Source organism: Symphalangus syndactylus, chromosome 13 (assembly GCF_028878055.3).
Source record: "Symphalangus syndactylus isolate Jambi chromosome 13, NHGRI_mSymSyn1-v2.1_pri, whole genome shotgun sequence".
NCBI lineage: Eukaryota > Metazoa > Chordata > Mammalia > Primates > Hylobatidae > Symphalangus > Symphalangus syndactylus.
The window spans coordinates 117,155,409-117,167,675 of record NC_072435.2 but is presented as its reverse complement, the minus strand read 5'-3'; the positions used below and the strand labels follow the sequence as shown (position 1 = coordinate 117,167,675).

General features: G+C 42.3%; 1 protein-coding gene across 10 annotated transcripts in view; it reads right to left on the bottom strand.

Annotated features, from left to right (window-relative positions):
* Positions 1-1,836: 1,836 nt before the first annotated feature.
* Positions 1,837-12,267, bottom strand: part of RNF34 (ring finger protein 34) — a 34,938-nt gene continuing 24,507 nt past the window's right edge. For 7 of the 10 annotated variants that reach the window (XM_063614706.1, XM_055236937.2, XM_063614709.1 and 4 more), the window contains 5 exons: positions 9,817-10,035; positions 8,277-8,684; positions 5,841-5,933; positions 5,397-5,598; positions 1,837-2,798 (listed from right to left, as the gene is read on the bottom strand). In XM_063614706.1, the coding sequence (XP_063470776.1) occupies positions 2,608-2,798; positions 5,397-5,598; positions 5,841-5,933; positions 8,277-8,684; positions 9,817-10,035 (1,113 nt within the window). In that variant the 3' untranslated portion in view covers positions 1,837-2,607. The remainder of the gene's footprint in view (positions 2,799-5,396; positions 5,599-5,840; positions 5,934-8,276; positions 8,685-9,816; positions 10,036-12,267) is intronic. The other 3 variants (XM_063614713.1, XM_063614712.1, XM_063614714.1) reach the window with 2 other exon arrangements.

Genomic DNA, 12,267 nt, shown 5'->3' with positions numbered 1-12,267 from the left:
CTGTAATCCCAGCTACTCGGGAGGCTGAGGCAGGAGAATCGCGTGAACCTGGGAGGCAGAGGTTGCGATGAGCCGAGATCACACCATTGCACTCCAGCCTGGGCAACAAGAGCGAAACTCCATCTCAAAAAAAAAAAAAAAAAAAAAGAAAAGGTTACTTTGGGAGGCTGAGGTGGGTGGATCATGAGGTCAGGAGATCGAGACCATCCTGGCTAACAGTGAAACCCCGTCTCTACTAAATATACAGAAAAATTAGCCGGGCATGGTGGCGGGCACCTATAGTCCCAGCTACTTGGGAGGCTGAGGCAGGAGAATGGCATGAACCCAGGAGGTGGAACTTGCAGGGAGCTGAGATCGCGCCACTGCACTCCGGCCTGGGTGACAGAGCGAGACTCCGTCTCAAAAAAAAAAAAAAAAAAGTTTACACAAAAAGCACAAGTGCCCACAAAACTCTGGCAACTTATGCTGCTTCTAAAGGGAAGCCATGACCTGCTCAAGCCAGTTACTACTAATTGTGGTTGCAGACAAACAAGTAGGAGGCCTTGATTTACATGCTTTGATCTTCAAAAGCAGAAAAATTTTTTCTTTACTATTAGCCATACAGACTTTCTGCTCACAGCACAGGGGCATCTGCCTCCTGGTGTTCACAGGTATTTTCAGCTCTGTTGATGGACTAGTAGATTCTGAGCACCCAAGGCCATGTGTGTTACTCACTGCAGAGTCAGGAGATAACAGACTCTGAGAAGTGGCCACTCCCAGCTGCACTGAAATCACAGTTGGTCTCAACTCAACCATCCTGAGTCAAGTCAAGTTGGACCTAAAAGAGATTTCACAACATTTTTGCATAATATCCCAAGTTCCTCTTTTTTTTTTTTTTTTTTTTTGAGACGGAGTTTCGCTCGTCGCCCAGCCTGGAGTGCAATGGCGCGATCTTGGCTCACTGCAACCTCCGCCTTCCAGTTTCAAGCGATTCTCCTGCCTCAGCCTCCCGAGTAGTTGGGATTACAGGCACCCACCACCATGCCCAGCTAATTTTTGTATTTTTAGTAGAGACGGTTTCACCATGTTGGCCAGGCAGATCTCGAACTCTTGACCTCATGATCCACCCGCCTCAGCCTCCCAAAGTGCTAGGATTACAGGCATGAGCCACCGCACCTGGCCCAAGTTTCTCATTTCTTATGTGGTACTGGAAGGGTTAAAAGCAACTCTGGCATCACAGCTAGGTTCAAATTCTGCATAGCCACTTTTTAACCATGAGGTTTTAGACAAGTCTAACTTCTCAGAGGTTAGAGAAGCAAAGCAATGTTTATTTCAGAAGGTTGCTTTGAGGACTGCAGAGGCAACTACAGCACCTAGTGCAATACCTGGACACAAGAAACAGCACATCAGCAGTTAACCTTACTGATAAGCAAGCGGGAAATGTAAGCACTGTTGCTCATGTGGCATTGTTTTTTTCTTTTTTCTTTTTTTTTTTGAGACAAGGTCTGGCTCTGTTACCCAAGTTGGATTTCAGTGGCGTGATCTTGGTTCACTGTAACCTCCACACCCAAGGCTCAAGCCATCCTCCTGAGTAGCTGGGACTACCACACCTGGCTAATTTTTTCATATTTTTTCCAAAGACGGGGTTTCGCCATGTTGTCCAAGCTAGTCTTGAACTCGTGAGCTCAAGCATTCCTCCAGCCTCAACCTCACAAGGTGCTAAGATTACAGGCGTGAGCCACTGCACCCGGCCCCCATGTGACATCTTTGAAGGTGCTCCCACCACCATCTCTTCTGAAGAGGGGTGCTAGGCCAGGGCACCTGATTCAGAAACTGACCAAGACAATGTAAACCAAAGCTGTTAAAACTAATTTTATTCCTAAAGTTAAAATCAGCTAGCGGGTAGCACTGAAAATACACCTTCACTATACAAAACAGTGTAAACTGATTACACATTAATAAGGAATTTAGCACACACACTTCTAATAAAAGAAGCTAGATGCAGCCCTTGCTATAAAAAGCTATACCTGAACAAAAATGGACATGTGGAGTCTAAGGCCCTGGCAGTCGACTAGAGAATGTCAGTTGTTCCCAATTATGTTTAAATGCAGAAACAGCAACAATGTGGAAACTTACATTCATCAAATGTTAGCATTTAAAATATACATGACTAATAAAGTGAACGTTCAGAGGAGCCACTGCTTGGCATGTTCCATGTCGGCCACTTGTGGACACTGATCTCATCCAAAGAGGACAGAAGTTTCAAACATCTGAGCAGTTTAAGTTAAAAATAGGATGAAGGGGAAATAAGAGAACAGGATAAGTGTCCTCCCAAGACAGCAGTGGCTGATGCCCACATGGTGCAAACAGGCTGACTTCAATGAGTGTTCACGGGATGCGTGAGAAAGCCCAGCTGAGCCTGGGAAGCTCACGTGTCGACAGGCAGACAGGCTCATGGCATGGACCAATGTTTCCACAACTCAGGATGGATCTTTCTGTCCCCTTAGTAGTGAAAATAATGTTTAAACATAGCTTCAGCCTTTGAACAGTAAGTTTCTAGTCCCTTCTGTGCACTGAAATGTTTGGGGTCAAGTTTGGGGGTGACTGTCCTGGTGAGGGGAGCCTGTTTCAGGACTTGAACACGTGCACGGCTCGCACCACATACTGCCGGCAGATGGGACACTCACTCATGCGCTTGCCGCACTTGGTGCAGGTAACCATGTGCCCACACTCCAGTAGGACACAGTCGATGACGGCATCCATGCAGATGCGACACAGGCTGTCGTCTTCCTCATCCTGCAGCTGCAGCCGCTCGCCATCTGAAAGGCAACAGAGAGCTAAGGCCTCAGCTTCGGGCATGGCCAGCCAGCCAGCCACCCTCCCGATCCGAAGCTGAGCAGCCACCTGCTGAATGACCACTGCAGGCCCAATGCCACCCCAGTGTTGTACAAGAAATAATCCCAACTTCTCTGCACTTTGGTTCTCTCCACTAGAAATGGCAATGATAAAAGCTACACCTCAGGGTTTTGTAAAGAATAAAATGCTTGAAGTACCCAACAAGTGTTAGCTATGTATTTCTATTTTATATCTTTGTCTAATTCAAGATGTCTGTGATAGGGATATATTACTTCTGTAACTAGAAAAAGAAACCCTCAGCTGGTCTTCTGCAGATGGGCTTTGGAGTCAGGATGCTATTGGAATTTAACTCAGTTGCCCCAGCTTTGTATCCCTGGGAACATCACAGTCTCTGGAGCCTCATCTCAATAGGAAAAGGAGCCTTAGTTCCCCTCTTAGGAAAGTTAGGAATAATTGTGCATCCTTCCCTCCCTAGCCTTAGAATCATCTCAAGCCATCTGTCTTCTTGGCCCTGCTGAAGTCTAACTTGAAAAAGATGGGCCGTCTTGGCTCTTGGCCCACCTTTACATCTGAGAAAATCCAGTCTGTGAATAAGAAAGATGATGAATAAGTTAAAAAAAGTTAACCCCAGCCTGAGATTTGGCCATAGGGCTATGGATTTGGGTGCTTCCCTTTCTACAGGTCAGAGGAGATCAAAGGGAATCATGAATAGTTGGAACAGAACAGGAATTCAAGCTTGAAAGGTCACTAGTCTCTCGATTTAAGAGAAATGTTTTACTGCCATTCATGGGAAGAGATTCTTGTGATCTGGGGTCTTAGTTCATGGCTCATGACTACTGGTGCGGACCTGGGGAGAAAGGATCTATGGGATGAGATGGCAGATATGCCAATGGAGAAGGCACTAGGCAACTCAAGATGAAATCAGAGTGGGCCTTGGTCTCCCCTTCTGTGTGGAGGGTTCCTTCCCACTCTTTAGAACTTAGGAAAGCAGAGGAGCCAGTGTCTTGTCAGGGATATGGGAACAATCTTGGTAGTGACTTGGAGCCAGTCAAGCTAGGAAAGATGCCAGCTGTGCTCAAAACAAAATGTGTGTTCCACCCAAGCCAGAGATTGAACTAGGGTTAGATTATGCAGTGAGTTAATGGAGAAAGACACTGGAAACCATGCTGTCATAATAACAACCATGTTATATCCTACACCATAAACTACTTAAGGGTGGGAGTGGCATTATCGTTGTGCACTATACATAGTTGCTATTTACATTTATGAAGTCAACTGACTTCTCCCCTCACTGCCAGAAAACCATTTCCCAGCCAGCAGCCTAGGACCTCTGAAAGCTCTGAGGATGAAGATTTCTGCATCTACCATTGTGACGTCATCTTAGAAGTAGGATTGCCAAAATATTTTGTGCATATTCTGTGCATAAACCTGTTCATCAACAAATGCTGTATTATAACCAGCTTTTAAAGGAGAAAACTCAAGATGATAAAAGTTAATGATGGGTGGGCTGTTTAAGCTAGATAGGAACATAAGATTTGTTAATTTGAACACCACTGAGGGCCAGGCATGGTGGCCCACGCCTAGTTCAGCACTAGTCTGGGCAACATAGTGAGACCCTGTCTCAATTTAAAAATATTAAGTACATATATATTTTTTTTACAATTAAAAATAAATAAATACAACTGAATTATTTTTTCTTGTCCATAAATGTTCTGTGGCTTGATCGTGTTACCAGCTGAGGAAGAATTTCTGTGCTAAATTTCATCAATGTATAGTTCAGAAGTTTTTGTTCTGTTTTATTTTGTTTTTGAGACAGTCTTGCTCTGTCACCTAGGCTGGAGTGCAGTGGTATGACCATGGCTCCCTGCAGGCTCAAGCAATCCTCCCCCTTCAGCCTCCCAAGTAGCTGGGACCACAGGTTGGTGCCACCACACCAGGTTTTTTTGGTTTGATTTTTTTTTTTTTTGTAGAGATGGGATCTCTCTATGTTGCCCAGGCTGGTCTCAAACTCCTGGGCTCAAGTGATCCTCCCGCCTCAGCCTCCCAAAGTCCTAGAATTACAGGTGTGAGCCACCACGCCCAGCCTAGTTCATAAGTTCTTAACCTCAGCTTTTTGTGACTTACACAGAAATCTACAAATAGTTGATGCTAAGAACTATGTAACATCTGGGCTATAGGAAATGTTCCCCCTACTGTTAGATTTAAAAGTTGAGAGAACCAAGGTACTGGCCGGCCAAAGGCATTAGTGAGAAAATAAGCATTTTTACAGAGACAAGGAATTTAATTAGGGTTGTAACAAATAGTTAATTATAGTAAGAAAGCCCAAATTGAATAATTTTCTAACTCACTTGGCAGTGGTGGTCTCACAGCCATAATGAACATCACATAATGAAGTTACTACTTTCCAGATCTATAAACAGGCTCATGTAACTAACTGATACTCAGTAAAATGGTACACAGCTTTCTCAAAAATAAATTTGACTTAATTGTGACAGAAACAACCCAGTTTTTAAAAGCCTAAGGAAAAATACTATAGGGAAAAAATGAAAAGATAAACCTACAGGACTTTTGGTTTTCTTCATTCTCTTTGTATAACCGGTTTACTTTCTCTACCAGTTCCCATTTTTCACAACAGCCAGAATAGTTGACAAAATTCCGAGCCAGAATTTCCTTCAGCTGGCGCACGCTCATCCCTTCCACATCATCAAGGCTTGACAAGTCAGACAGCGAAGCTCTCACTCTCTCCTTGGAGAGCCCGGGGTTCTGAAACCACAGAGCATCTGTTAGCCCTGGTACCACAAGTCCAGACCTTCCTCACTCCAAACTCATCACTGGCCCTGAATATTCTCCCAGCCATCTCAGCAGTCCTAGAAGTGTTTCAGTATACTGTCCTACATTCAAACCAGAAGAAACATCCTGTACTAATCTAGAGAAAGTCCGCAGGGCACTGTCCCTTCCTGTCAGGTTGACATGTCAGGGAAACCAAATTTTATAGGTGGCCTCACCTGATCCTCCGCGTTTTCTTCTTCGTCATCATCATCCTCATCATCGTCGTCATCATCATCTTCTGTGTTTGCTGAAGTGATTTCACTTTGTACCTACACTTATACAATGTATCTGATTAGGTCAGGAATCAATCCGTATTTATCACTAGAGAAAGCCTTGTCATCGATGCTCCCCATGATGACCAGAAAGCCAGCATAATGCACATCTTTGGATTCAGAATGCTGCTGACCCTTCCAAAAAGTTGGGCCCTACAAAACTGCATGAAGAACCTACCTTCCATAAAGTTAGCTCAAAACACAAATTCCTGTGTGTGTGTAAAGTTATAAAATCTAACCAGAGTATTCACTCTTTCAGGAATGTCCCATAATGGAATGCCAAAGCCATTAAGGATATGGGATGGCACTGTGTCATTATCAAAGTACCTGCAAATGGCTAGTTTAACTGGAGCCTGTAAGATGCAGACGAAAAAAGCTAAAGCTCTGATGGGTCAGCCCAAGCATCAGGGGCATCTGATTTGAAAGATCTCAGTTCTACCACAGCGTACTTAGACAATCTAATTCCAACGAAGGCTTTCTAGACTTCACTGATGGCTGAGGCTAATTCTAGTTTTTAAAATTTCTCAATCAGAACACTTTAGAAGAAAAAAATCTCTTCAGTTTGGGTTATGTACCTTCTTTCACATATTTTGACTATATTTTGACAATAGCTCTCCAATAAGCTAGGTCAGTTCCCAATTTCAAATATTCCACCCTACTGATTCCCAGGCACCATACTGTAGCATCCAACAATCCACACCACCCAAATGGTGGTGTATACCCAAAAGGGGTATGTAAGTCAGGTGTGCCTTATGTTTGCAGCATAAATATGCCAATTCTCATTTGGGAGAATAATAAAACTCCTGGCTTGGACTTATCTAATTTACGACTACAGTATGTGTTGCTTGACGACTAGGAGACATTCTGAATAATGTGTCCTTAGGCGATTTTGTCATTGTGCGAACATCACAGTGCACTTCCACAAACCTAGATGGCACAGCCTGCTACACACCTAGGCTATAGGGCATGGCCGGCTACAAAGCCGTACATCACATTAGTGTACTGAATACTGTAGGCAGCTATAACACAGTAATAAGTATTTGTGTATCTAAACATATCTAAACACAAAAAAGGTACAATAAAAATATAGTATTATAATCTTACAGAACCACTGCTGTGTATGTGGTCTATCACTGACCAAAATATTATTAGAGGACACAGGACTATATCTAGAAGGCAATTAGACCAAATTTCCCTCTGCATTTATTCATTTACTAATTAAAAGACACTCTTGGCCAGGCGCAGTTGACTCATGCCTGTAATCTTAGCACTTAGGCCAAGGTGGGTAGATACCCTGAGGTCGGGTATTCAAGACCAGCCTGACCAACATGGTGAAACCCCATCCCTACTAAAAATACAAAAATTAACTGGGTGTAATCCTAGCTACTCGGAAGGCTGAGGCAGGAGAATCGCTTGAACCCAGCGGGGCAGAGGTTGCAGTGAACTAAGATCTCGCCACTTCACTCCAGCCTGGGCAACCGAGTGAGACTCTGCCTCCAAAAAAAAAAAAAAAAAAAAAAAAAAAAAAAAAAAAAGTCTTGCTATGTTGCCCAGGCTAGGGGTACAGTGGCTATTCACAGTGGCAATCATGGTACACCTGCAGCCTCGTACTCCTGAACTAAACCAATCCTCCTGCCTCAGCCTCCCAAGTATCAGACTGCAGGCTCACACCACCTCATCCAGCTTTCCTCTACTTTTAATAACCCCCTTCTTCAGAGAAGAAAATTAAGTGTGAAAAAATTTGTTCAAAACATTTCTTTCAGCAGTTTAGAATCACTCACGTACAAGTAAATATTAATTACAAGCCCTTACATGTTATTCAATCAGGATGCCCAAGGACCTCATTGGGACAATATTATTGATTACAATTAGTAAATAACTACATTTTTTCACTAATTCAGATGGCTCTTTCATTAACTAAATTAGAACAATTTCACTGTACCAAGACAAATGGGCATTAGGCTAACTTACACTACTGATTGTTTTCTGTGGTCACTGAAATACTTGTACTAACACAACACTACAAATGTGTATGTGCTACTTTTTCACAGCCATTTCAACAGTGTCTAACTGTATAAGATAGAGAAATTAACTAAGGCCAAGAGACTGATGAGCTATTTTGGGACCCTTCAGACAGCAGACTTTGGAGCCACCTAGCACCTCAGCAGACACTATATACATCAGGACAGCCTTCAAGTGCAGAGTTCAGCTGGGTGTGGAAGCTCCACTCCAGCACATGACTTGAAGTTTATCAGAAGTCGTCAAGCACTAAAGGCTCTGCCATATACGGCCAAGAGTAAGCGTGCTGGGCCCTGGGTGTAATTAGTTACCCCCTCGTACCTGTGCCAGCATTCCAGATCTGGATGTCTGGTCTCCATCCATAAGCTCTCCCTGAAACGAAGACATAGTAGCAGAGGGGGCTGTATAGTTTGAAAAAAACGAACGTGTAAAAAAGCTAGAAGTCTGGGACCTTGAAGAATTCAGACTGCTTGTGTCCATGTCGTCCTCAGAGCCTAGTCCATGATGGCACAGTACTAGATCCACCAAGTCTTCTTTCTCACGACAAGTATCTATGGGTATATTTCTCAGAATGAGATACTGCCGCAGGTCCTTCACCTTCAGTCGCATTAACTGAGGGCGCTGAAATGCTGTCTCTTGTAATAAGTGACAAGTAGAACATCTACGGAAATTTTCTTGTAAGACTGAACAAACGGAGCAAAAATCCTTCTTGCAGTCACAGCAAACATGCTGAAGAAAGAAAAGCATTTGATGACAGCAAGATATAAACCATTATGAAAACATGAGTTTTCTTTCTGCCTTCTATTAAAATTTAATTTTAGTTTTCAGCGAAGTCTGCAGTGGCACCAGACTATTTCCAGAGGTATTTTCGTGTTTCAAAAGCCATGAAAATCAAAATATTCATTGCCAAGGCAGTCTGGATTCACAGAAGTTCTAATATAGGACTTTAAGAAAAACACACTTTTGTGTTAATGAATTAAAACCTTTCCACCCCTTGGTATAAACATGTAATTAACAAAACAGAGCTTGAACCACACAGAGCAGAAAGCAGAATCACACTTCTTGGTCTTTTCCTACAGGAAAAATTTCCCCCATTTAAAGAGCAGAAGACAAAAAGCATAACAGACTGAGAAGGAAAGAGAAAGGCAACTGATCTCTCAAGGTCAATCCAAGAAAATACAGGACCCACTAATACAGTAATCTGTAAACTACACAGCCTAACCACAATCAAAGCCTTGCCACTAGAGAAGCTTAAAGAGGGCACTAAGATGTGGTCATTTCTGGTCGCTGCATTGTTCCCGCAAGCTAACATTTTTTTTCCTTAAGTATTTCCAAAGACTAAACTAATGATCAAAGAGAGCAAGGAGGCCTACCAATATGATAGGTCTCTGAATGACTTTCTATCTAAGTGAAAATAACTGTTAGCTCAGTATTTTATGTTGAATCTCTAAAGAGTAGTTAATTTATTGCATTCATTTATTCATTTGAAAGTTAAGGTACGGGATTTTTTTTGAAACTTGAATCTGAATCATAGTTACAGTAAATCATTTGTGAACAAAACTACAGACTAATAAATTTCTTGCTTTAGGAAATAAACATCATCATGGAGAATAAAATGATACAAACAGGTCAAAGTTCAGGAGAAAGGATGCCTGAACGTGAGAAACAATGTCTAGTCAGAAAACTTGAGCAGTAATATAATCCCTCCAATTAAGTATTTTTCTAGATGGAAAATGGCTAATGGAACTAAGCTTTTGATATTTTTATAAACAGAAATGAAAATTCACTAGCTATTCAAAATAACCTACAATCAAGAATTCTGACCCATGTGTCTTGTTATATAACATTTCATCCAACTCACCTTCTTTCTAAAGACTGAAAATGAAAGTCCACAGGCTTTACAGACTATGTTGGGCCCTTCCGTAGCTGCTGGTGGGTAGGTGGAAAACTCAGGGTTTGGTGTAAATCTGAATGGACCGGTGGCTCCTGCAAATCCTGACTGCTGGCCCCTGACAGCTCCAGTTCCCATGACTTCATTCAGCAGCCCACAGCACGAAGCCCACATAGACGTGGCACCCGCCTAAAAAGGAACACAAATCCCACAGTTTAAAGCTAAGTGGAATCTGGGCTCTCTGGGATCCTCAGGGAATGCTATTCTGGAGAGGTAAGTTTGCCCTCAATAACTTTTGAGATTACTATATTCATCTGGGCACTGAAATTTCAAGTCATTTGGAAAGAATTTTCTGCTATTTCCAAAGAATATCTGGCATTGCCAATACCCATGATCTCTTGTTAAACAAAAGGAAAAGAGAACATGATCCAAATTTTACAAAACAAAAAACCTCCATACCCACCCAAAACAGATACATGTACACAGGCATGTAAAAAAAAAAAAAAAAGAAAAAGAAAAAGACTGGACAAAAGTCTGTCCTATGCTATATTTGGGATATGCATATACTAAAAATTCTTCGTTTTTCATCTGAAATTCAAAATTTCAGGCACCCTGTATTTTACCTGGCAACATTAGGCTGGCGGCCATTGCACTAGACATCACAGTTCTACAGTCTAAGGCAGATTTTCTCAGCTATTATTTAACAGAAATAACATCAATTTATTTATTTAAAAACAGGGTTTTGCTGTCACGCAGGCTGGAGTACAGTGGCGCGATCTTGGCTCACTGCAACCTCCGCCTCCTGGGTTCAAGCGATTCTCCTGCCTCAGCCTCCCGAATAACTAGGATTACAGGCACACGCCACACACTCGGCTAATTTATTTTTAGTAGAGATTGGGTTTCACCATGTTGTCCAGGCTGGTCTCAAACGCGTGGCCTCAAGTGATCTGCCCACCTTGGCCTCCCGAAGTGCTCAGATTACAGGTGTGAGCCACTATGCCAGGCCCATAAATTTAAATTACTTCATTTCCTTAAACCTCTGTTTTCGCATTTGTAACTGGGTATAATATACTATAGCATATGTAAATAATTTTTTTAAATGACTTGGAAAACATCCAAACACCAACTGAAACTCTAGATTTTTTTTTTTTACCTGAAGTTGTAGACAAACCAGAATAGATTTTAATGTATTATGTGTAATTTATTTTCTCTGAAATTTTCTCTACTTTCCAAATTCTTTTTTTCTTGAGACAGAACTTCACTCTTGTTGCCCAGGCTGGAGTGCAATGGCATGATCTCGGCTCACTGCAACCTCCGCCTCCCGGGCTCAAGCGATTCTCCTGCCTCAGCCTCCCCAGTAGCTGGGATTACAGGCACCCGCCACCATGTCCAGCTAATTTTTTGTAGTTTCGGTAGACACAGGGTTTCGCCATGTTGACCATGGCTGGTCTCAAACTCCTGACCTCAGGTGATCCACCCACCTCGGCCTCCGAAAGTGCTGGGATTACAGGCATGAGCCACTGTGCCCAGCCTCCTAGCTTTCAGTGAGGGCCAAAGGCATGAGAATCACTTGAATTTGGGAGGCGGAGACTGTCGTGATCCGAGATCACACCACTGCATTCCAGGCTGGGCGACAGAGCGAGAGTCCGTCTCAAAAAAAAAAAAAAAAACAACAACAGGAAAGTATTTTTTTATTCTACCTTTTCAAACTGAAGATACTAAACATAATTTTTAATGACTTGATAACCATCATGACCTTCCAAGGTGTAAGGGCTATTTGCTACTCCACTAAATGGCCCAGAACTAATGTATTGCTTTCTATGGTTTTTTCCTTGTCTCTTCCCTCTCTTTGAGCCACCAGGGCTATCACTATACCTGCCCAGAGTAACCTGTCTCCTTTTTTACTGCAGTCTCAGAAACCTGATAACCATGCTTGTTACAAGTATACATAAAAGAATAAATTTTCAGCGAGGGCCAAAGGCATTTTCCCACGCTTAAAATAAAAGCTATAGTGTTTAGAACGAATAGGCTTTTGCCCTTGTCCTAATTCTTAAGCATATTCTAGAATCTAGATAATGTGATAGGTAATGGAAGTCGAGATAGCTGAGGTATTAGTTAAAATGGCAGCACATAATAATACAGTTCCATTTATTTTATTATCTGATTCTGTCAAACATTTACTGTTTGTCCGGCAAGCTCTTAAAACAAAAAGCAAATAAAAAGCCCTCAACCTTAAAAGGCAAAAGGCAATTTGGAATGCAACAGAAGGATAATGGCTGTTTCTGCTATTACCCAGAAGTAATGTTGTATTATAAAGAAAGGAGAAGGTAAAGAAGAAACCACAACACAAGGTTCAAACAGTCTGAAGTATCAAAGCCAAGGATTTCAGTATTATAAGTCTTCACACCCTATAATTCTCAA